A 27,491-nucleotide genomic window follows, 5' to 3' on the forward strand; every position below is an offset into this window, starting at 1 on the left:
TTAGACATGAGGTTCACAAGAAAATATAATTTGAAATACTAACATTATTATCCCAAGTTCTATTTCCTTTCTTTGTTATGTCTACAGTTTGGTAAAATTAGTTCTTTGTAAGTAGAGAAACATTTAGTGGTTGATATGAAGACTCCATTCCATTTAAATTTAACAGTGATTACATAATTCAATCATTTGTTCAACAAATAATAAATACAAATCCCAGAAATAGTTTTAGAAAAGGAGGCAAAACAATGGAGAAATGAAGCCTCAGCTTTCTTGCAGCTTTTGTTTTGGTGTAGGGAGGAAATAAAGAAGTAACATAATACATGATGTTTCATTAAGTTCTATAACACATGAAGTTGCTTTAAGTGCTGCAAAGAGAAAATAAAGAACATCAAGATGGTTGAGCAAGGGTGGGAAGATGAAGATCCATGATAATCTGACACTTGTGGAGAGCTCTGCAGACAGTGAAAATGAGAGACCATTTGGTAAAGCACTGCCAGGTAGAAGAAATAACTACCCCAGGAGCCAAGAATCAGGACTCCTTTGGCCAATTCCAGGTGCAGTTCCTGAGGGAGAGAGAATGACAAGAAGAAACTCAAGGCTACAGCAAAAAAGATGAGGCCACAGAGATGGTGGAAATGGGGACAACACAGGACCTCACAGACCCCTCCACATAGTGAGAGGCCAGGTATGCCTAAAGCTATTTAGTAATTATTTAGCTTAGATTCTCAAAGACATGCCCCCGTTGCTCTATTAAAAATAAAGCAGGGGTAGAAGTAAAGAAATCTGTTGGTAATTGGGAATGTAGCTCAGTTAGCAGAGAGTTTGCATAGACTGAAGGAAGCCTTGTGCTTCCTCCTTAGGACATACAGATGCACAGATTACAGAATCCCAGCTCTTTTTGGAGATGGAGGCAGGAAGACCCCAAGTTTCAAAGTCACCTTCAGTTAATACAATGAGTTTGAGACCACCCTGTGCTGCATGTGATCCTTTTTCAAAAAAAGAATTAGAAAGAGGAAAGGAGAAAGGGATGGAGAAGAGAAGAAAAAATTCAAGAAGGAAGGTAGGAAGGGAAGAGGGGAAGGGAAAGCTAGTTATGATTACAATAACACAAGTCAAAGATGACCAGAAGTGGGAAGACTGCCCCTGCTTTAAAAATACAGTCATGGGGCATGAAGACTGGAGAACATGATTGGTTGAGTGAGAAATGCAGCAAAAAGAAGAAAATGGACTGGACCTGAAAACCACGATCAAGAAGCTTTATCACGTGGTCCCCAAGAATGAGCAAACTGAAAGAGAAGTCACCACTTGCATGAGCTATAGTGGAAGCAGAAACCTCAGGTGGGATTTTGGTTTTAAAGAAAAAAAAAACTGAGAGAGCTATTGAAAGAAGAATTGGAAGGAAGGGGTATTTTGTTGACCCCAAGCCCTAGAGTACCCAGTAGAAAAGTGTGAGAAAAGGTAGTTGGCAGGAATACAGTAAGCCTGGATTGTGGCTGTATGGAACTATTTTGAATATGAAAAGGTGGCATTCCAGGGTTTTTAACATTTATGAAGGACAGCAGGAGTGGAGGGCATACATTAGTCTCTCCTTATGGCATCTTGGGCTGATTGTGGTTAGTACATTCTGGTAAGCTCTGGGGAAAGGTGACATTTCTTGAACCTTTAGTTCTCAGACATGCTGAGAATGCATACTCTCTGTCCTCTGTAAACAAGATCTGGTCACAATATTACACTTATTTTAGTCATGGAAATGAGTGACCTCATAAGATATAGGTGTTTGAGGCAGTGGTTACATGTTTGTGCTAAATAAAGATTCATAACATAGCTGAGCTCTTCTTATAGCATTTACAAAGGCAAGACACCCTCGACCCTTTTTCCTTGTCTTATCTTCCTAATACCTCACACCATGACCCTTTGACATTTCTCCACCTATTATCAGGCAGTATATATTTAATTCATGATGATGTATTTCTCACTCATATATAAAATAGGGAAACATACAAAGTGTTAATTAAAAATTCTAACCTCTCTGGGCGGTGGTGGTGCATGCCTTTAATCCCAGCACACGGAAGGCAGAGCCAGGTGAATCTCCGTGAGTTCGAGGCCAGCCTGGTCTACAGAGCAAGATCCAGGAAAGGTGCAAAGCTACACAGAGAAACCCTGTCTCGAAAAAACCAAAAAAAAAAAAAAATCTAACCTCTAAAATTATAGAATTTTTGAAGGGAACCTAAAAAAAAAAATCTGGTTTTTGAAGGTCTTAAAAGATACATGGAAAAACTTAATAATATATTAATGAAACATGTCAATAGAGCACAAAATAATTCTGGACACTTGCACTGACTATAAAATATTTCGCATATGAGTTTTATTTTCCCCAGGAGAGTCCTTGCCCTGGAGGAGGTGGGAATGGAGGGTGGGGGTGGATTTGGGGGAGGGCAGGGGGGCGGGAGGAGGGAGGACAGGGGAATCTGTGGTTGATATGTAAAATTAAATTAATTATAAAATTAAAAAAAAAGAAAAAGAAAAAAGTTTTAGTTTATTGTAAGCATCTATACTGGACAGTTAATGATGTAGTATTCATACACACACACACACACACACACACACACACACACACACACAACAGACATTAGCTCACGCAGTCCTTTTCAATAGTACCATGCGATAGTCCATTGTTATTTCTACTCAACCTATAAGTAAGTAAAGGCTTAACAAGTCACAGAGCTCACAAGAAATAGAAACAAAATTTCAGCCTAATCATGTTTATCCTAATGCATCCTAATCTGTCACATCATTGTATAATAATTATGAACTATCATAATGTCAACTGCAAAAATTGTCTAGCAACACTTCTTTGTTGAAAATAATTATGTGGCTATCTAGATGAGCAGTTGTGAAGATTTATATGGAAATCACTGATACAACACCACCATCATTGACTCCCAGGAATTGTCCTTCAACAGTCTCGACTGAGCATTTGCCATGTGGAAGAACTATCTGAGCACTGAGAATTCACCACAACCTAACTGTCACCAGCTGACTACACAGTAGAGGCTCCAGATCAGCACACCAGGAAACACATAAGTAAAGCCAAGCTCAGGGTCATAATCTATGACTCAAAAGGACGTGGAGTCAGTGTGGAGGCAGAGTGACTTCAGTTAAGGGAAGATGAGGCAGAGAAAATAACCAATGTAAAAATTTCTAAGAAAGAACCAAGCTTCAGAGTGTAGAAATAAAGCTTGTGGAGCTACTTAATCAACTGCAAAAACATGGCATGCTAACAGCTGAGTATAGAGAGAAAAGCAGATGGCAAACAGTTCCAGGTCTTCCTCATATTAAGACATTCAGACTTTATTCTAAGCTACTAGGTGGTAATAGTCAGAATATTCAGGATTACGGGTTCGGTTTAGGAAAAAATATAACAAAAATGTTGCAGAAAAGGTGAGGATTATATAAATAGATACTATATGGATGCGTTCGCTTGCCTATAATAATTCTACGCTAAATATATTTCTAAAAGATGAACTGCTCAGAGGTAACGCCAAATAAGAAGGTTATGCCTCCAGGCAGGAAAGAATGCAATTCTGTAATTCTGGGAATTCTGATTTTATCTTGTTCTTTCTACCCAGCTGACAGGTCTCTTGCTGGTAACTGACACAAAAATGTAAATCACAAACGCAGACATTTGCAATCCAAGTCACCTGTAAGTTTTCAGCTCTGAATGGCAGAGATGGCTCCTTTACTACACTTGTCAGGTTTTCCATGGAGTGATCTAGATGTGGCAATGTGGATGTGTTTCCATTCTGCAAAGAGGTGGAATGTTCACGCTCATTCTCATGCTGATTTGCCTCACACAGAACTGCAGGCCAAATGCTCCTCTCTGCCTCAGCTGCTGCCAGAGAGAGTTTTCTCACTGATAGACTATGGCACAGTTTTAAAGTTATTTATTGTCCAAATGAAAAGTGTTAACCCAGGCCTAGGAATGTAGTTTAGCTGTTGAGTATGCTATGCAATATTCACAAGACCTGGGATTTATCCCTTAGCACTATGTAAAGCAAAAACAAATTAGGAGTGTGTGTGTGTGTGTGTGTGTGTGTGTGTGTGTGTGCGCGCATGAGCACGCATTTGTGTGTGTGTTACTTACATGTATGTAACAGCAATTAATGAAAAATTAGGCCATGAATTTGAACTAGAGCAAGGAGGGTTATGTAAAAGTACTTGGCGGGAGGAACTGGAAGGAGGAAATGATGTGATTATATTATGATTTCAAAAAATAAACTTTTTTTAAAACTAACATATATTCTTTGGAACCTGTATATGCTTTCAAAAGAAAATATTTTATTTATGAAGGAAATTCTAATGAATAATGTACAGATTGAACACCAGAGCAGAGAATGACCAAAGGAGAGCTTGTCCATCAGCCCTACCCAGTAGAAGCCCTGGCACATGGGGGTCACACATCTGTACTAAAGGACAACAACTCCTGTTTTTCTAATATGGTTCTTTACTTGGTGAAACACATTAGGCTTTATAAATTCAAAGTCACAGGAATATGGGGTTGAAGGTTGCAAATGAAACAAACAAACAAACAAACAAAAAAACGAGTTAGTGTTTTCCTAAGATCACTTAGTATTTTCATGGTCATGTGTCCAGATGATCAGAAACATTAACATGAATAATGCAAGTCCTAGACCATTAATGGGGGAAATTGCTACATTTCTTTTTCTTTTTTTTTTCTTTTTGTTTGTTTTGCTTGTTGTTCTTTGAGACAGTCTATTGGTACATAGCCCTGGTAATAGCTCCTTTATAATTAAAAAATTAAAAATCTTTCTCATGAGGCTCTTAAGAAACCACCTACTTTGAGAAAAGATCCCAAAGGAGAACATAAACATAGATCAAAAGGTACAGAAAATAGGGGAACATTTTTCTGAAAATGTTCAGACACTGAAGTAAATAGACACGTATCCTAAGAAGGATTTACAGGTTGAATGTTTGGTCCTAGAAAAGTGATCTTCACTAATCACTACTAAATATGGTGAAAATGTAGTTTTTAAAGAGTAACAGTTTGGAAGAGTGCCAAATTATTCGCTTCCCAACTCAGGATGTGGGACACCAAAATAACTAGCAAGAGGATGAGACACTTGTGGTCTTAATCCTGGAAAAGCCTCTGGGGGCAACCCCGTTAAACCTGCTCTTCTCAGAGGTAACAAGATCAAGACCAGAGGAATGAAGCTACACATGTTTCCCAGTTCAAGAACACTTTCACTAAGGTGATCAAAAGAACGACTAAAGATGAAGGGAAGTAGAAACAGAAGAGGAAAATCTGATAATTTCTACAGACATATAATCATTTTAAGAACTAACAACCCTTAGGTTATAGATTCCCAAGGTCACTTAATGCTCGAAATATCATAAGTTACATGGCTGCTGTATTGCGCTTTTTCAAAAAAGTATGTTGTAGTGTGTGTACAACAATGAGAGCTTAAGCATGGAGCATGTATTAAGCAATTGACTGAGAGGAGCGAAGATTGCATTCTTCTGTTTACTTTGAAATACAGGTAAGGAAAGTGACAGATTCATACAGGGATTAAAAAAGCCTTATAGAAAAGTTAGTAAAACTTAAATCTATAAGCTAGGCACTGAAACTATTTATAATCATGTTAAAGCCTATTCAGCTCTCTCTATATTTATTTTTTTCATAATTTGTTGTTGGAAACAAATATAGTCTTAAAACCTTGCCATTCTAGAAGACAATAACCATGTCAAATATAAGAAAATATGCCAAATCTGTTTACAAAAGTGAAAGGTCATATTTTGAACATGACTAAGACTGAGTCCATTTTATAATAGTCTGATAATAATAATAATAATTGATTGAAACCCAGATTGGAACTAGCTACCCCCTGTCTGTTGAGAAAAAGGAGTTATAAGTTGCAGAGAAAAATGTAGAATATTTTTTTAAATTCTTTTATTTTTGCAGTTATAGTATAATTACATAATTTCTCCCTTTCCTTTCTTCTCTCCAAACTCTTCCATATACCCCTTCTTGTTTTCCTTCTAATTCATGGCTTCTTTTCCCTTTAACTGCTGTTACACACACATTCACACACATAGATATATATGTGTATGTATGTATGTGTGTGTGTATGTATAATATATACACACATAAATACAACCTGTTCAACCAGAATAATGTTGCCTGTATGTAAATGTTTTAAGGTTTGACCATATGGTATTATTCTTATGAATCACAACAACAAGAAGCATAGCTAAATACTGCTAAGGGCACAGTAGTGGCATGCACAACTTGGCAGTAACCAACATCTCTATAATTGGACTTAAGACCCACTCAACAAGAGAGAAATCATGACTTGACTGAACACCTAGCCAACTTCTCAGGGATAGTGAAGTCATGGATCTTGGAGGAAAACTTAGTTACCACTTTACTAATTCAGTATAAGACTGTTTTATGAATGCCAGATTTTTTGAACGAATAAAAAAAAATGTTCATTCAAGATTGTCATTCTATCTTACAGACCTTTCCTCACTGTTAGAATACTATCTCTCTAGCAAGTAATTAAGATGCACTGTTTTTCTATCAGAAAAAAAAAGTTGGAATCTGAATCAATACAACTGAGTAAGTTTTGTATTATTGGGAGAAAAAAATATGAACTTTTCCTTTGTCCATTTCAGAATGTCCAAGCTGAAACAAAGCCCAAGCATTCTTCCCTCTTGTGACCAAGAGTTATTTTAAAAAATTCATTATTCACAAAAGGAATATGGCCTGATGTTTCCCATATGAACTACTCATGTAACAGAATCAGTTGGTAAAAGTAATCCAAGTTACTTAGACTCATAAGAGCAGACACTAAGAATATAACAAAATATCTGAAATGGTAAATGGTTTTAATGTAACCCACAGTCAGCTGGTGAAGCGTGTGTTTAAGCACACAAGGTCAGTTTAATAAGCTTCTTTTTTCTTTGATAAAGTTTCCAGTGATTAGCATTTTTACTTGGTTTGTCTAAACTGTTGATTTAAATATAATGGCATAAAAAATATGTCCTATAATAGTATTGTTCCACAAAAAATACACACTGTGACTTATAAATTGTTATTGGGCAATGTAAGTTGTAAAAATTACCATTACCTTCCTTTTAAAATTATATCATCACCAATTCTGAGTTGGAAATCTCTCTGAAATATGATTCTCAGTTTTGAAACAATGTGCAACATTCTATTTCTGAGTGTGTTGTTGGAACAGAAGGAAGATTTACCTCTTAATTACCAAATCTGACAAAACACCTAGAACATTCTCCTTTTGGGCTCACAGTCATCATTGAACAAATATCCATCAGAATTAGTATTAGATTCCTACCAAAGAGAATTTGCAGATTAAGGCAGTGAAAAATAAAAAAAAAAATAACAGAACCTACTGTCAAGCTGAGTTGAGCAGTGGGGTTTGGAGATAAGAAGAATAAAGTAGTTGAAATTTGTGAGGAAAAAATTACACAGACATAGATCAATAAATAGGGTTCCATATATAGAGAATATATATATAGAGAGGTAGATACACAACTGTGTGTGTGTGTGTGTGTGTGGTAGATACACAACTGTGTGTGTGTGTGTGTGTGTGAGAGAGAGAGAGAGAGAGAGAGAGAGAGAGAGAGAGAGAGAGAGAGAGAGAGAGAGAGAATCTGAAGATAAAATGGGATCAAATGGAAGTTTGGATCTACACAAATAAATAAGATGCAGCAGAAATTATATACAAATGCATATTTTAATGTTTAAAGAAGAACTTAAAATATAAGGCAGAGAGATACTTTTAAAATTGCAGAACATATTAATGGTGTATAAAATAATGTAGTACAATAGCTGGAGGAAAACTATGGAAATAAACTGCAAGATCTTCTGTACAGGATACGTGAACCAACGCAATATTGATTGAAGGTAAATAGGTAGACGGTGATAAAAACAAAGATGAACATTTGAAATCTGGAGTAAGTGTTGGGGAAAATAATGAAGCACAGTTTCTAAGGAAATTGAAAAGATAAAAAGCAATCATAAAATGTATCAAATTATTAAATTAAAATCAAGTAAGAATAGAAAAATAAAAGGACAGTTAAATGAAGACTCAAATGGATGCTGTCTATAAGAAACTCATTTTAAAGTGAAAGACTGGAAATCAAATATAAGAAAATATAAATCACATAATGATTAGTAAGCTATAAGGAGGGTCATGTGATACTTTAAGGGGAGTGGTCCTCTGAGAGAATGTAGCAATCCTGCATTAAGCTAACTGTAAATAAAATTCTGTGAAAACCAATAGAATTGATAGGAGAAATGGAGCAGTCCAAACTTTGGTTGAGTGTATTCAGAACCATCTCGAAGAAGTGCCAACATAAGCAATCACAAAAATCAGTAGGGTTGTAGAATACTGTAATTACAGACATAACAAAAAACGTTGTTAATTGACTTTGACCTAATTGTCCATTGTAGAATATTAAACCAGTAATAACATAAAGAATATTTTAAGTGAGTACAGAATACTCTCTAAGCTATATTATAGGCAATAAAATAAATTTATGTCTACTGGAGTAAGGCATAACATTTAAAGATGATTGAGGATATAATAGTGGTACAAAAATAATTATTAAAAAAATAAGTGCTTGATTTTTAAGTACTTTTCAAGTATGAATTGTTTGAAAAATAAAGTCCAGATAAAAGTAATACACTCAAAGGATAATGAAAATATTGTGATCCATACTTAAAGTATGGTGGTTTAATGTTTGCACTTAAAGTGTTCTCAAGATTTCAAGTATAATAAATATCCTTTGTAAAAGAATTATTCTAATTATATCACATATTCATAACATTGTTCTCCATTTGATTGGGCAAAGATCTTAGTGTGGAAACTAGGAAATTAAATTATGCAAACATTCATCCACAATTAATACATTATTAAACTCACATTAAATCTGGTGTTTTGAAGCTTGGAAATTAGTGTTTCCATTAGTTGAGTTATTTATAATCCTATTAAGATTGAGCTCACTTGAAAAATTATAGTAGATAAAGACTGGTTTATGTATCCAGGAGGCAGCCCTAAGGGAGTCATGAAGTACAAGGGCCAGGTCTCACAGGAATGCCCATCAGCCTTCTAAACTCCCTTTGGGCTTAGAAAAAAGGTTACATTATAGACATTCAAATGAGTTTTCTCTTGCTTAAATTATGGCGCATGGTACCTAGTAGTGATTTTGTCTTAAATCTAATCTGCCTCCATCTCAAACTATATGCATACTATGTAAGCAGAGAAAGTGACAGTGTAACTACTCATTAAGACTTTGGGTTCCATGGTGACAGCTCGGTAATGTGCTTGCTGTGAAAAGGAAGACTTGAATTCAGTGCCCAGTGCTCACATAAAAACACTAGATGTGATGAAACATATTGGAGAAAGGGGCAAGCAGATCCCCACGGTTTACTTTCCGACTATCCTTTCCTAATAAGCAATCTCCAGATTCCAGTGAAAATCCCTGCTTTAAAAAAAAAGTCGGAGCATATAGTAATGAAGAGCCCTGAAGTTTGATCTCTGGCCTAAAGATGAACACTCTCTCTCTCTCTGTCTCTCTCTCTCTCTCTCTGTCTCTCTCTGTCTCTCTCTCTCTCTCTCTCTCTCTCTCTCTCTCTCTCTCTCTCTCTTGCACACACACAAGCATGTATATTCACATGCATACACACACACTAATAACAAGCACAAAAAATTCAGACTAAGGTATACAGGTTATATATAAACTTGAATCCTGCTGTTGTCATATACTAGCTGTGAAATTTAGACAAGTTGTTTATCTCCCTGGCCTTCAGCTTTTTCGTTTGTTTGTGGAAATAATTTGACAAACTTCTGGCTGCAGGAGCACTTAATTATACCAATACTTTAAGTGCTAAAAATAGCATGTGGCTCCATAGTAAACACTGTACATTTAATGAACATTGCCTAATGTTGGTGCCTAAAATCTTTAAAGGGCTTCTATTGTCTTCAGTGTAAAGTCTTTATCCTGACTTTCAAAAGAACAATTTATTTTTGTCACCACATCTCTGTTTATCCAAGCTGCATGTTAGTGTCTAAGATCTTCAACAGTTTTCTATTGTCTTTGATATAAAGTTTTTAATTAGAGTTTCAAAACACCACTTTACCTCTCCAGCCACATCTCTATTTACCGAAGCTACATGGTCATAAGTTTCTTGTAAACAACCTTATATGCCATTTTGCTTAAGAAATATTCCCTTGGGACCAAAAACCTGAGACTAGATAGCCCAAGCACCTGGGGTAAAACTAAATACTACTGTTCTGAACAAAGAAACAAACAAAAAACTGTAGCAATAAAATGAATCCTAATGACATTGTGCTATACTCCTATCAGTGCCTTGCTCAACCACTATCAGAGAAGCTTACTCCTTATAGCAGATGGGAACAAATACCGAAACCCACAGCTGGATATTATGCAATGAGTGACAGTCCTTGAAATACTAAGCCATACCTGGGATGTCAAGAACAAGAGAGACAGCAGTTTATTACAATGAAACAATGGTTTCCAGACACAACAGGGTGGTTGTACATAAGAACTCTCAGCAATTGTGACAGTATGCACAAGACCTGCACAAAAAGTCATACAAACATCCCAGCTTGGATCAGGAATAGTCAAAAAAAATCCTATTCCAAGCTCAGAAACTACTGGGAATTGAATCTGTTTTCTTTATGGGTGTGACCCTGAGTAGGCAGACCACACACCTTCCAGGGTGAAGCACCACACACCAAAGCATTCAAGCAGCAAAAACTGAACTCACTGAGCTGTCTTTTTCTTTCTCCCAGCAAAGGATATGAAATGGGTGGGGAGATATGGGTAAATCTGATAGGGAATGGGGGATAAATATATCAAAATGTCTTACATTAAATTCTATTGTATATACCTATTTCAACTACTTAGACAGTGCTATGAAGCAAAAAGCTAGTTTTGTCCTTCAAGGTAAATTGCAAAATGGTTCTTTTTGACTTTACTGAGCATGCATGAGGCCATGTGACAAATTTCGGTCATAGTTACAAGAAATGAGACATCATGCAATTTTCCATCAAGATCCTTAAGAACTTTCCCTCCTTCTGTCAAAGGATTAGCAATGGTGATAAAGGAAGGTGCTTATCTCCTAGTCAGTCTATATCCAGGTGAGATGGTCTGCATCCAGGATTTCTGGTTTACCCATGATGGCTGTGAAGTGGAGGTAAAATATAGATCTTTGCTACGAAAAGCCACTTAGCAAGTGTAAAACTACTAAAGTGTGTGGGGGTAGGGGTTCCAGAAAACAATTAATGACTCACAGATCACACAGAGAAGAACATTGATCAAGATGGAGCAAGAGAGAAACACTCCAAGACAACTGTGGTAGTTGGAATGTAATTGGCCCCCATAAGCTCATAGGGAATGGCCATATTAGGAGGTGTGGCTTCGTTAGAGTAGGTATAGACTTGTTAGAGGAAGTGTGTCACCATGGGAACAGGCTTTGAGGTTTCCTATGCTCGGGATACTGCCCAGTGTGTCAGTCAACTTCCTGTTGCCTACAAGATGTAGGACTCCAGGCTGCTTCTCCAGTACCACATCTGCCTGTAAGCTACCATGCTCCCTGCCATGAGTATAATGGACTGAACCTCTGAAAATGTAAGCCACCTCTATTAAATGTTTTCCTTTATGAGTTTCCATGGTGGTGGTGTCTCTTCACAACAATAGAAACCCTATGACAACAATCATCACTCCACTTCAAGGACATCTCCATAACAATGAGCTGTAATAGGAACATCTTTCCATAACTGAGCTAAAAGAAACTGTTGTGATTATTTTATTAGGAAAATTTGTTTGGATTATCTTTTCCTTTAGGAAACATTTATAGTATAATTTAGAAGAAAATATTTATAGTATGAATGTTGTATGACTACAGCACTTTGTTGTATTTTTAACCTGAAATGTTCATATTTATATGACATAAAATGGCTCAACAAAGTAAATTATCACCTAAAGATTTATTAGAGGTAAAAAGGTAAATTACTATCTTAAGAATCTTTTTAAAGGTAAAAAGGCAACTAATTATCCTGCGTATGTTTGAGCCTATAAATTAAGCCAGATATTCTACCAACTTGGAACTACTCTGTCTTAAATTTAATGCGATTTGTTTAATTTTAAAATTTTAGTTATCTATAGCTTGCAGGAAAGCAGAAGACACCTAAATTCCATAACACTGTGTGGAGGCTGGATGACAACCAGGGGAGTCTGTCTGCTCTCCCATATGTGTCGTGGGGGTAGGACACAGAACCTTGGGCTCAGCAGCAACACCATTGTTCTGTCCAAACACTCGTCTGCCTTTTTAATCTAATCACCTTCTTATCACCACTTTCTTTTTCTCATACAAGTGTTATTATTTTCAGCATCGGAAGGTAGAAATGATCCTGACAAAATAATTAAATAAGAAATAAGACCAATGGCTCTCTGACCAAAAGGACAAGTTACACTGTGTCTTTTAATACTCCATTCATCAGTTCAAGGAATAATGAAGTCTATTTTAACTTTGGGTCCTAAAATAGAATTTTCTACATGCTATGTATATGCTTCATTTTGTGTGTGTTTGTGTGTATGTGTGTGTGTGTGTGTGTGTGTGTGTGTAATAAAGAATATCCATTTGTTTTCTAATAATTATCTTAGAATTAATAATCAATACTTTGCTGACACTTTGTCAGAAATCTTCTCAATGACTGAGAAAGAAGACAAGGACAAAACTCTGCTTACATAGAGATAAAGGTGATGAAAACTAAACAAAACAGAACTAAACCCAGTCTTGTCAAGGGTGGTGATCAGGTATAGAGTCCTCTGATCTCTTATATCTTTATTGCTACCAACCTAAGGCTGTGGGTAATTTCACTACCTGATGTTTCTCTTAACCCTAAAAAATAACAACAGCAATAACAAAAAATGAACATTAATAAACAGGTTCACCACCAAAGAAATGTTTCACAATAAATCTTTCATATTTGTGAAGAATGCAATGGTTTTGCTGGTGGAATTTATTAACATATGGATTCTTCTTGGAATAGCTTCAGCAATTGCAATGACAGCCAAAGATGTGAGAAATGACTTCAAGCAGGAAAAGAGTCAATGGTACAAGGATAGTGGGTAGTGTAATATACTCCAGTGTAAATGTGAAGACAACTGACTCACTTTGAATGGGAATGATATTTATAAATACTGAGTAAATCATTTGCTGATATTTCTTCATATCCCTGAATAGTTATTTTATGATATCTATTGATCTTTCCTTACTGTTCACTTAAGTATTTGTAATACAACATGTTCTCCATAGGTGTCTCTTGAAATAGTATTCATACTCTAGAAAAAAGGGGGGAGAGACGGTGTGTGACAGAGAATGTTCTATTTTAGCATATCTCTTATATAGTCTATAGACAATGTTTAAGTAGGTCTCATAAAATCAGAGTTAAGAAATTTGCTGCTACAGAAAATTCTGTCAAAACTCATAGTACTTTGTTGGAACAGATATTCACTGATTTTTGTTTTTTCTTCTAAAGCTTAAGATTTATCTTATAATTTCAAACCTTGGGAGATTGATGGTAAATTCCAAATAATGACTCAACTAAATGGGGAGGGGTAGATAATTTCTTCAGTAAAATTCTCAAAGATATTTAGAATCACTGAAATATTTGTCTTCAACAGCAAGCAAATACTGGTAATGAAGAAACAAATGGAGGTTTGCAAGACTGTGAAATATGTTTTTGAAAATCCATTGCTGCTTCTTCCTGCCTCCTCTGCAAGTCACCAATATATTATAGATCTTGAGAGAACATCCATGTCATACATATTCCCTCTTTCACATTGTGACACTCACATTCATGCACCTATCCAAGTTGTATAAAGAATAATTTCTTAGATGCCTGTCAACCAGAAACCTAATAAGATATCTATCAATGTCTCAAAGTATATGTGAGGCTTTATAGGTGTAATTGCAGACTTTAATGTCACAATTCCAGAGAAATATCTGAGAGCAGGAACCTAGTCACTCAGAACTTTAAGAATATATTATTTGTAACATGATCTTGTAGTCAGTGAAAACATATACTACTTTGAGGCTATACACATTCTGATAGTATTCTAGAGTAAAAAATTCCTGTGATTATAAGATTCCACAAGCTAGAAATTCTTCAGTAATTTTCCCAACACACTGTATTGCATCCACTGGAAATAACTGTTATTACAAAATTCACTTACATCCATAATAATTGTATACAGGGATAAATGGAGTGGTAACAATCAGATTGAACATTTTTAAGCTATATGTTTCTGGGTGTCAGGTTAGATAAAAAATAGGGAAGATCTTTTAAATTGCACACTATAGTTGAAACCTATGCACTTAAGGTCATTGACAGTAGAATGGAATGAAGAGAACTAAATAGATATCCTTGATTTTAGTATCACAAACATGAGCATTGCACACAACAGAGGACTACTTCATGTACCAAGAACTTGTCATCTTCCCACAAAATAACTTAGTTGATTGCTCCATCATCACTGCTAGGTATAATGCAGAAGTGACAGCTCCTGTGTTCGAAATTGCAGAGCACAGATGAACACAATCCTAGTCTTCATTCTCAGGTATAACCAAGAATACTACAAATGTAAAATTCCATTTTTTTCCAGATTCAGTAAAGAATCAATAAAGGCTGATATCAATATGATCTTTAAATGTTCAGTTTTAGAGTCTTATAAACCACTTTCCTGTGAATTATCCCTTTAATTGTTAAAACAACCATACAATCCAAGTATACGCCATTGTTCATATTATAAAATTAAGAAAATATTATCTAGAAGGGGCTTGAATACAAGGGACTTATTAATTCTCATTTCCAAACTCTGAATTTCTTTGATAATATAATATTTGCTCATTTACATCTTTGCAGTCATACTGATGCAAAAAAGTAAATTAAAATTATGCCATGTTATTGTAGATATCCCCACCCACTACTATATACTCAATAACAAACTCTTAATGTCACTACTCTGTTAGAAAGATTGCCTCAGAACAGCTACTATTCTTTTGCTACACAACTGTCATCAGGAGAACTCCAGATAACCAGAATCCTGACTCAGAAAAAAAATATATATATAGAAAAAAAAAAAAAAAAAAAAAAAAAAAAAAAAAAAAAACTCAACTGGCCTAAATGGCAGACTTAAACTCAAAATAGCCATCAGAATTATATAACCAGCCAAATGCACTTCCTTTTCACACTGAGACATGATTCCTCCAATACAAAATCCAAAGTGCATACATCAGCAAGAAAGCGAAGCTGAAGACTTTCTCAGTCATTACCCAGTGCAATTGAGAGACCATGGTTTTCTTTATTCTAACATTCTCATAACTGTTATAATAGGTCTTAAAACAACTTTCCCTGATTATCTCTAATATATTTCAAATATTCTGCCTCACTCTTTTAAATATGGAATTAACGATTTCAAATGAACACAAGCAGTTTCAACACTGTATCACAAAAAAGTAAGATTGCTTTGTGAGAAACTATCAATGAAAAGCATAGACTTTTCCATTAAGAGTGGATAAAGGAACTATTAAAATATATTTAAGATTTCCTATCAAGATTTTTTTCACTTCTTCTCATTATTTTCAATAATGAGTGTCACTGTTTCATTTGTATCCAAGTCATGTCTCATCACATCTTTCTTGTTTGAAGACAGGTGTGCCAGGTGTAAGACCCACCAAAATGATCTGTTCCTCTGTGTAATTACTTGCATAATTGATGTAACACATGCATACAATTAAACACTCTGGCAGCAAAAGAAAACTTCCAGTTAGATGCACATTGCAAACTGTATTTCCAGCATTCACAAAGCAACAGCATGCAAATGTTTGTTCTAAGAGCACAGTGGATGAATTCAAACTAGCAGCTATCAAAATATATATTATGTGTGCATGCACAACAGGAACAGTGTAAGACACTTATCAGAAACATTGGGGGAATGTGAAGCTAAGTATTGTTGTCCTCGATTAGCCATATTCATGAACTACTTCAGTTCTTAACTTGGTATATTTAGGGCAGAAGTAATGCATAATTGCATTATAGTGTTCCCAGTGTTTGAAAGGAAAACAGGTACAATAAAAGATTAAATTGAAGTTCTTTTATTTAAAAAGTTTCTTCAAGTTTTAAATACAAAGAAACATGTATAATAATAATCTACATGTCTACAAACTTTACTTCCAAAGTGTTTTCAACAATAATAATTCCTTAAAACAATCCTATGAAATTAGGCAGTGTGGTGATTTGAAAGAAAATGGCCCCCAAAGGGAGTAGCACTATTAGGAAGTGTGCCATGTTGGAAGAAGTATGTCACTGTGGGGGCGGGTTTTAAGATAGATCTCTTTTCCTCAAGCTTCCCTCAATGTGACTTTCAGTTGATTTCCTGTTGCCTGTAAGGTGTAGGACTCTCAGCTATTCCTCCAGCTCCCCGCCATGATGATAATGGACTGAACCTCTGAAACTATAAGCCATCACCTCAAGTAAATGTTTTCCTTATAAGAGTTGCCATGGTCATGGTATCTCTTCACGGTAATAAAAACCCTAAGACAAGCAGTAAAGCTATAATTATCCCCTGTGTCACATGATCAACATGCTCATGATTGATCCTTACAATGATTTCCAACGTCTCGAAATATTTCCCTGGCTTGACATGTAGAAAGACAATTATTAGTTTGAAAATGGATACATTTTACACTCATTCTCTTGGAGCCCCTTACCTCATACTTCTAAACAATGTCTCTTTCTTCTGCTTTTATTACCTATACCATAAATTCGCTAGTACTGCACACAAGGCTCTCTCTTGTGTTTTCAATGTCTACATAGTTGCCTTTCCTGTATAATAGAACTGAAGTTCTCATGAGGGTATAATATAACTTATCAAGAAGGAATTTATGCACTGTTATGTCTGATGCTTATACCAAGAGCTGAAGATACAGGAAAGCCATTTTTCCACTTTCTGGAGTTATAATAGATAGCTGGAAAAATTATAGTTTGAAAAGTTAGAAAAGGGATGAGTATAATAAAGCAAAATCACAAGGACTTGGCCAAACCCTTCATAGATGTGACCAACTTTGAGAGAATATTTAATTCAACCTCAAGGAAGTGATGTTCACATTAAATTGTGGTTTGATTAGGGGAAAAAAACGTTGCTGAGATTTCATGGGTACAACTTCCCTGTCCTAGGTGGAAGACACTGTCTTGCAAAAGGTGTTCTGGTCCTGTGGTCCTTCCAATTGCTTGGCCCATTCTTACTCAATGTTCACTGAGCCTTAGGCCCAGGTGTTGATTTACAGATGTATCATTGGGCTTGAGCACCATCACGATTAGTTGTTCACTACACTTTAAATTAGATTTATGTATTTCTGTAATGATCTCTGCTGTATATGTTTGTATGACGATAATAATTTAAGAAGAAAAGGCCATACATTTGAAAGAATGTAGGTAGACATGGGAGAAATTGTACAGGGAGAGGGAGAGATAAAAATTATGTAAAAATGATACATACATATGTATGAAATCCTCAAAATGACATATTAGCTGAAGTTGATGAAACAAATTCTAGGAAGGTAATAAATGAATAATATATACAAATATATATTCTCTGGATACCTAAAGAAGTTCACCATTGTTGAGGATTAATAGGCACAATATCCTAGGCTGAATTGAATTTGGCTAGAACTGGATTTCAAAAGATCTTCAATATTATGTTTTATCCCAAAGATCATGAAAAGTTGTAGAAATGTTTCTAGTAGATGCATTATACAACATTTATTCTGAAAAATAGCACTTTTCAGTCAACTGAAGGACAAACAAGGATGAGCTGTATAATACAGTTATGAGCCTATTCTAGAAACACGAGTGAAAGAAAACTGAATTTGGCTTGTAATAGGAAGGCACTAAGATCAAGTAGTGAAAGGATTCCAAGCACATTCAAGTAGGATATACAGAACTTGACTCTTGGGTATAGAGACTAAAAAAAAAGTGGAAAACAAAGGATCTCTCTTAGACTTCCAACGTTAACAGAAAACAAGGGTGAAAGGGGAGGTGAGAAGGAAAAATGAGCACACTAGCTTGAGGGCATGACAAATCTTTGTGGAGATAACACTCAGATGTATGTCCATGGTACAATTCTGACAGTTTGAATATGCTTTATACGATAATTACTGATGGCTACACATTGAAGTACAGAAAAATATGCAAAACAATACTGATTGCACCACCATGTATACAATTGCTAAGAAGTTGGATATGTTTTGATAATGAGCTAAGAAGGCAGAAAATTTCAAATTTGATCTTACACTCTTACATAAATTAGAGTTTTCTGAGGCTGGAGAGATGGCTCAGCAGTTGAGACACTGGCTGCTCTTCCAGAAGATCTTGGTTCAATTCCCAGAACCCACATTGCAGTGGACAATTGTCTATATCTCCAGTTCCAGGGATCCTATGTCTTCTTCTAGCCTCAGAAGCAATCAAGTGCATGCATATATGGTGCACAAACACCCATACAAATGAAACAATATATACAGAAAGTGTTTCTTCCATGTGGGAACCATTTGGATTTGGACAAATCTGTGGGTCACTGACCAAAGACTATTCACAAAATAGGTGTATCAATTCAAACACACAGATATGAAAATCAACACATACCATGTTCATCTTGATCTAGCATGTTCTCCATAATAACACTCATAAAAATCTTAATTTAGAATTTTAGGTTATCTACTAAAATGCACATCCAAAACATACAGTATGATACTGAAATCAGTTCTCTCAAAGTATAATTACTTTCAAACGTAACTTAACACTCTTTACTTAGTCTCAAGTTATGTTGTGCCTGGCTGAATACACAGGATAATTAATTTTTTATAGAACTATTTAAGCCAATCAGCTCAGTGATTCCGATAGTGTAAATGAGTATTTTCACAAGAAATGGTTTTATTATTTAAGAATCTAGAACCCTGAAGTAACATAACTGATAGGGGACACCTAGTGGTCTTTAGCAGAATAAATACTTACTGCAGAAAACGGAGACTTCCCCACACATATAAAAATGCCTTAGAAGATACACTACCCAGAGAATGATGTAATTGAGAATCTTATGCTTATGGATATAATAAACATAAATCAAATTAAAATATTTCAAAAATGTTTCATAAGACTCACATCATTTAAACCTAAGTATGCTATTATGCATAGACATAATAAGTCCCTTATATATGACTTCCCCTAGATTGAATAGAAAACAAAGGACATTTGGTATAAACAACCAAATACACCAATTTTGTAGCATGTAATCCATTCTATACCTAACTCCTAAAAATAAATCATGAACACAATTGACATTTAATAATAAAACACTACAAAATATCCTTCCTAGACTTATATTCATTGCTACACATATTTTAAGGACAAGAATACTTGGCTAATATGTGCCCTTTAGCTAATCAAAAATGAATCCTGCCTGGTGCAGCTGCACACAGAGCACTGCAAGTCAGGGATAAAGCTCTCCCTTTACTATTGGCGTTGACTCTCTCTTGAGCAGCCTCCATCCTCCTGAACTCTGCCAAACTAATAAGATGTAAGTTTCCTGCCTAAACTGTTTTGACAATATCTTACTTAGTTCAGTATTAACAGGAATTCCAGTCTATGCTTTCAAGCTCTCTCTGGAGATGCACAGTCTCTCTGCTAGGCAGCCTATGCATTGTGTCTTCATTTTGATGCTATACTCCAGGAGCCCAGTAGTACAGGTGGATGGTCCTGACTCCAGCTTCAAACCCAGTTCAAGCATCTTGCAAAGCTTCTTTGTGCAGAGTAGAAATGATTGTTCACTTCCTCTTTCAGGTCACTACTTACCATATCATCTATGATTATGTACTCACATGTTTGTCTGCTTTTCCTACAAAGCTGCATCTGCTTTGTTACCTATCTAGAAGTAAACACTACTTTAAAATGCTTCAGCATAAAAAAATGCATGTTATTTATACATTTAATGGATTTAGCACCTAAATTATCATGTGAGTAACAGATTGTATGCCCCGATAATATATTGTGTTTAAGATCCAGCTGGGTGTTGGTGGTGTACGACTTTCATTCCAGCACTCAGGAGGCAGAGCCAGGTGGATCTCTATGAGTTCGAGGCCAGCCTGGTGTACAGAGTGAGATCTAGGACAGGCACCAAAACTACACAGAGAAACATTGTCTCGAAAAACAAAAAAAACAAACAAACAAACAAAAGATCCTATCCTAGTACACAAGGAGACTCAAGGACAAAATGGACAGTGACTCTTCCATTTAAATGTTCATGTCTAGAAAAGGCAAGGACAGCACACATGACTATCATGAACTGAAATATTCGGAGCCAGAAGAATACATCAGTATAACAGTACTGCTATTACAACTGAGTGCATCCAGATAGAATACATTCTGGAAATGATTTTGAATCAATTTTTAAAGGACAGACAAAGAAAAAAATGACTTTCCAATCTGAGGTGCTGCATGTGCAACCTAATTGTAATGAGGATAATTGTTATTTTCAGGTATAGTGAAACTAAAAACAAGCAAATGTTGGTGCAAAGTGAGGAGGCTGAAATGAGTGCAGTGTGCAGCAGAGCCCCAGAGGCACATCAAAGATATACAGATTGGATGTGATGGGTAAGAGCAAACCTCTCTACACTCTAGTAGAGGACAGGTTTGAGCAAACATTTTATTTGCTTGTGACAAGACTTGAAGTTTTATGTGCTTTCTAAAAGCAAACGTGCTTAAAATACATTAAAATGTTTAGTAGCCAGATAATATATACCAAGAGTTAAAGTTTTAATCTGAACCAAATAACATGCTAAAATCAACAAAAACCTGAAACCAAATTGTGTCTTAGTTTCCTATAAGACTGTCTCCTTAACAACACTGTGTTACTGCTCACAAATAGTAGACAAATCTTCTAATCCAATGTCATAATCTAAAATTGATTAGTAGAAAAACACTGTAACATGCCAACAAATTATCTATCTGCAACTGCTATGCCTAAGATATTCAGTTACAAGCCTTCCTTCCTGCCTCGAAGTACATTTACTTGATTGTAATATGCCTAAAATCCACACAAAAGAAGTTAAGGAGATAGGAAATGAGAACTAAACAAAATATGCTGTGTACCAGAAAGCTATGGTTACTATACAATCACGCATTGCACTCCATCTTTTACATGATCCATGAAAGAATGTCTAGTTTAGTTGAAATACTGAACCCTGTAATTGGATAACTCCTATAGAAGGGAAACATTTCCTTCAAATGTTATTTTTCATTCCATTATTTCTATGCTGGTATCTTACTACATAGCTCAGGCTGGCCTGGAACTCATGGTCATCCTCCTGTCCCAGTCCCCTACTTAGCTCTGGGATTGTAGTTGCATTCCATAGTAACTGTACACAAAGTGATGCGTATGCTTTCAGTTAATATTTTACAAGGCTCTAAAACGGGTCAAGGATCATCTCCCTTGGACAAAAAGACCGAGGTCAATAAAAGGGCACTTGAGGTTTTGAGAACCCTTCACTTTTATACAGCGAATAATCCCCTGTTTGCTAAGCTTTTAATCTGGTCTTTATCTCTTTAGAGGTTTATGATCATCACAAATTGTTAATAATGTTCCATTTAATTTCCAAGGATTTCCTCACCATATGTGTCTTTTTGGAGGGTCATACAGAATTGTTTCCCCTGTGATAGATTATGAAACAGCAAGCAGGCATGGAACTCTGGCATACTTGAAAGTCAACCATAAGAAAAGTAATATCGCTTAATTAGGGGAATGACTTTTAAAAACCAAAATACATATGTAAAATAAATAAAAAACTTTCTTAATAAAGAAAAAAACAAAATACAAGAGTAAGGAAAACTCATTTGCTCAGGATCTTACTAAAAAAAATTATAGCCTAATTTATCTAAATTGTTCAGATTTCCATATCATTGATTATGTATAAAAAACTTCAACCTAGTGTCAAAGAGCTCGGTTTTTACACTCTAAATCATTGATCTTACAATTGATTTAAGAAAGTAACTTCCCCCTTGATACCTTAACCCTAGGGCATTTATAAATTGATCATCCTCATCAACTGTTTCCTCCTACACATTTACACGTAGCCTTGATGGACCACAGAGGGCAAATGTCAAACTTCCTGCATCTCATTCATAACATTTCTCTAATTTATCTGGCTTCAGAGACTCTTGTTGTGTTTTAGTTGAACTAATCCAGGCCGGGGGTGGGAAAAAAAGCACCACCAATGATGAACACAGTTCCCTATAGCAGGCAGCTGCTTTCCTTGGGAATGATTCATTTAGAACAGTGGCAGCTTCCAGACTTCACACATGACTTCCCCAAATTTGCTGAATTTAGCATTAGCCAGCCTGGTACTAAAACACTCAGAACTCAAAGACATGTGGGTGAATTCATCTCTTCCTCTGCAGTCTTAATCCAAAAGCCCATACAGCTACTTCTGATGATTAACTTGTATTTCCACTTGTAAACACACCCTGGTGGCATTTATAAAAGTCAGGTAGAGACATGCCAGTTTGGGAGCCATTCAAGTTTCTTTGTGATTATAGTTTGAATTGTGTAGGTGGAATAAATGAATTTGTACTAAATTCTGGAGTGTGATTCAATTTCTTCATCTTTAGTAAGAGTATTGCTATCAGTCATTAAACATTCATGATATGTATTATTATATGGGTGTATCATATAACCAAGAAAACATTCTTCAGCTAAATGAGCTTCTGATTCATTTATTACCAAAGTCATTTATTTATAAGAAAGATCTTGCCAACTCACAATTCTCCTGAATGCATGTGGTTAGCAAATCTCACTAAGTGCATATTAAATTGCATTTCACAATAATGATATCAGACAGTTAATGTTTCTGAATGACATCACAGGCACCTTTAAAATTCTGTCATGCCACACAGATCTAGGTGCCTGTGACCATTGCCAGGAACAGAAAACGTCGGTGTTAAGGAGTGTCCTCTCTGACCACATGCTCTGTCATTTTATCTGATAGAATGCCATCTGTTCATCCTGCTGCCATTCCCTGGGATAACTGGGTTAAAACTGAAAGTCATTAAAAAATAGTTACACTGCCTACTGTATTTTTAATTGACTGGGTAGCTCTATCTGTGACTTTTCTCTCACTGACTATATGTCAAAATATTTTTTTGCCCTTGCTTTAAGAGTAGCTGTTCAGTTTTATAATGTTATAATAACCACATTCTCATGTAAGAGTCCCATAAACTATCTTTAAAAATGGTAGGATAATGGGATGTTTATAAAGAAAAGAGTACAAGCTACAGTGAGACCTATATCTGGGATCTGATTGCCATATGAATCCCAGCTCCACCCCTTACCAGCCTCTGAGTCCCAGCAAGGAGCCTAAGAGTGTTTGTCATCATCTGAAATTGACGACAACAATAGAATTTATCTCTTTGGGATGTAGAGAAGATTCAGAGAGAAAATTTGTACAAAGAATTAAAAACTGCTTGTCATTAATACAATCTCCCCAATAAATATTGGTTATTATCAATAATCATCTTCAATTGTTATTTTCAAATTATTGCAAAAAAAAAAAAAAGCTTTGAGAACTAGACATCAATTTCCGTTTAGCTAGAAATGTTACAAATGAATCTAATTTCTCAAATATGCTTCATTTATTTTTAAATATATTCCAGATCCATATTTTAAGAATGATCCATTTTATGGCTTTCATCAGTGTATTATGCAGTGTTTTATTATTGCATGTCATTTCCTGAAATCCTGTGAACCAAGATGTCATTGACAAGCCGACAGAAAAACATTGATACAGCTGCCCAGAAAGTAAATAAAACTTGCATTTTATGACTTCTTTAAAACCATAATTCATCTTTTAAGATACCAAAAGGCATTTCTGTAGGAGCAAAACAACAATCCAGAGTCAGTGTATGACTTTCATTACAGTGTTCCATTAGGTAATCTGGAGGTCTTTTGAGCTCTTGTTCTTATACAGACAATCAAATCCAGTTTATAATTAATACAAAGAGCCATGCTTATGAAGGAAAAAGCCAAAAAAGGTTAATATGCTAGCTGTGGAAAGAGGTCCTTATTTGCTTGATGGTGGTATATTTAACTCAGACCTTTGGAAACGTCAGTTGGCAGAGCGCTTTCAGCATCCCACCCACTGTCTAAGAACAGCAGATGCCCTATTCAGCAGCCAAGAGGTCTAATTGGCTAGATTCACTGCATTTATTCCTTTGTGTTTTCTATGTAGTAATTTCCTTCCTAGGTATGGTGGGTTTTTTTTTTCACTATTATGAAATAAACTAATTGGAGGAAAACTAATGAATAACTGTAGGCAACAAAAACCAATGAACAGGCTTAGTATGCTAAACTCAAATATGAATTTATAGAATTGAAAGATAACCAAGGAGATGTATTTTCCTCAATCATAAATTCACTGAAATTCCAATATTGTTAGAAACATATGCCAGCATTTTTTATACATGATGATATATTAGATTACCGATCATACCCTAAACATCTTTGTCAAAGTAGAAATTTGATGTATTCTTTTTAAATAAAAACAATCTCCCAAGGCATGGGAGAAGTTCCAGTGACTAGGATGACAATATGTCAGTTAAAGTGTATTTGCTTAAAATATATTCAATGGGTAGAATGTTTTATAGTTAGTTTCAATTGGCTCAATTCTTTCAAATATCCAAATATCACTTGAATACCAGAAAAGAGAACTCTGGGAATTATTTGTTCTTAAATTTCATGCAAGTCATTAAACATAGCACATACATATTCAAATTGTAGTCATGAAAATCACATGATACAGTGGCTTTAAGAAAGAAAAACAGGTGACTTACCTCTTCCCACTGATGTATGTATCTAATTAACCTTGAAAGGCGTAATAAACGCAAGAGACTGAGAATTTTTGTAAATCTCACAATGCGAAGGGCTCTGGCTGTCTTGTAAACTTCTGAATCCATTCCTTTCTCTACAATAAGAAAGATATAATCCACTGGGATTGATGAGATGAAGTCAACCACAAACCAGCTTTTTAAATAATTCATCTTGATTACTTTAGGGTCCAGGATGATTTCAGAGCTGTCTTCATTGACAGTCCCAGTCCTAAAATTCATGATTAGGTCCAATAGGAAAACGGTATCTGATGCCACATTGAAAATAATCCATGGTGTTGTTGTTTGTTCTGTAAAGAATGTGATTCCAACTGGTATGATGACCAAATTTCCAACCATCATTATAAGCATTATTAAATCCCAATAAAACCTACAATAAATAGGAAAAAAATCACATTTTAGTATGTAGAAAGTAATCAGCCATTTTCCTGTCAGAAAACAATTATTAAAAATATATGACAAAATTTATAAGAGACAAAAAATGTATCTTTTAAACATTATTTTCCAAATGACTGAACGTTGACTCTGAGAAAAATTGGTGTATTACTAAAATAAAGCTTTAAGATTAATATTCTAAAAAATATAATTCATTATGCAAATAAAATTCAAAAACTCTAATGAATATCTAAAAATAAGTCACCTATATGAGTGATGCTAAATATAGATAGAAACCTTTTTCAAAATAATATGTAAGTAAATACAAGAATACAGGTTCTACCTTTAAACCTTGTCTTTGCTATAATGTTTAGAGGCATTTTGAAACACTTTGAATGTCAATTTAGCAATCATAGAAAAGATTAAGCAGTAACAGGTAGAGTTCTAAGAATTTTGTTGATAACAAATCACCTCTAAGAGTACAAATTTGATCAAGTATAGATTCTAACCTTTATTGCAGTTTTGGAGTAAAAGAGTGTTTATGTTTGTCTTTGCTCCAAATAAAAGAATAGTAACACAGGGCTGAAGCTGAAAATAATTAGTCTCTTCTAGGTTTGAAGCAGGAACCAACTTAAAATTTCAATGTTATGCTATTTCAGTGATCATCTTTACAAAATATATTGTACTATCTTCCAAAAATAACTTTTCCAGGCAATTTTGAACGTGCATGGGATTACTACTTGTATTTTGGAGAACTTCTACTCCAACTGTAAAGTTGAATCTCAATGAGTAAATGGGACTTAGAATCACGTGGTAGACAGACCAATAGAAATGTTTGAGGATTTATCTAGATAAGCTTAGACACAAGGCATGCCTTTGAGGGATTATCTATACTGGGTTAATTAAAGTGGAAAGACACTCTCACTGTGACCAGTCCCTGAACTAGAGTCTGGGCTGAATGAAAAAGAAAAAAAAAAAAAAGAGGGGAGGGGGAACTAAAAATTCATTGTCCTATGCTTCCTGAGCACAGAAATAATGTGACCAGCAGCCTCGAGTCCCTGCCACCATTAATTCCTCATCGTGATAGACAACACTCTCAAACTATGAACCAAAATAAACCTTCCTCCTGAAATTGTGCCATTGTTTATCACAGCAACAGGGAAAGTAACTAATACACCAATTAAGCACAAAATTGAAAGAAAAAGAGGAACTTTATTTCAAGTGTTCATAGCGAACACTAATGAGAAATGACTATAATGTTATTTTCATGAAGCTTCTCTTAGGCCACTGACACCACAATTAGTTCCTGAAGTAACAGACTATTTAGAGTTGTCAAGTATACCTGTACTTATAAAAGGAAGAGTAACAAGTCAGCTAACACAACTATATAACAATAAAACAGTCTCTGGAAACAAGACACAGGATTCTAATAACTGTAGGTATTCCGCAATGGCAATTTTGTTGCATTAATAAAATAAACTTTCATGTTTGGCAGAAACTCATGTTTCAGTCAACCAAGATAATTTGTTTTATATTTGAAGTGCTTAGTGTCCTTATTAACTTGGACACAAGTGAGAATTATCTGGGAAGAGGAAACCTCAACTGAGAAAAGGCCTCCATCAGACTGGCCTGTAGGAAAGCATGTGGGGCATTTTCTTGATTACTGATTGATGAAGGAGGGTCATGCCCACTGTGGGTTGTGCAGTTCCTGGATAGCTGGTCCTGGGTTGCTTAAGACAGGGAGCTAAGCAAGCCATGGGGAAGAAGCAAGTGATCAGCATTCCTCCATAGTGCTGCTTCAGTTCCTCACGTGAGTTCCCGCCCTTGACTTCCCTTCACGATGGATTGTAGGCTGCAAAATGAAATAAACCACTGCCTCCTCTAAGCTGTTTTTGGCCAGTGTTTTATCACAGCAGTAGAAAGTATAACAGAAATTGGTACTTATTGTGACAGACTTGACCATGTTGTTTTTGGAAGGATTGTGGAAGTGTTTGAAGCTTTGGGCTGGAAAACTGTTGACTGCTCAAAGGTTAATGTGCTGTTCGGTGGGAG

The 27,491-nt window shown here is 35.5% G+C and overlaps 1 protein-coding gene across 1 annotated transcript in view; it reads right to left on the minus strand.

The window, feature by feature from the left end:
- The window catches only part of Hcn1 (hyperpolarization activated cyclic nucleotide gated potassium channel 1), a 384,202-nt gene that overhangs the window by 308,059 nt on the left and 48,652 nt on the right, over window positions 1-27,491 (minus strand). The window contains exon 2 of the mRNA XM_028885374.2: window positions 25,011-25,434. Within this exon, the coding sequence (XP_028741207.1) occupies window positions 25,011-25,434 (424 nt within the window). The remainder of the gene's footprint in view (window positions 1-25,010; window positions 25,435-27,491) is intronic.

Source organism: Peromyscus leucopus, chromosome 11 (assembly GCF_004664715.2).
Source record: "Peromyscus leucopus breed LL Stock chromosome 11, UCI_PerLeu_2.1, whole genome shotgun sequence".
Lineage (NCBI taxonomy): Eukaryota > Metazoa > Chordata > Mammalia > Rodentia > Cricetidae > Peromyscus > Peromyscus leucopus.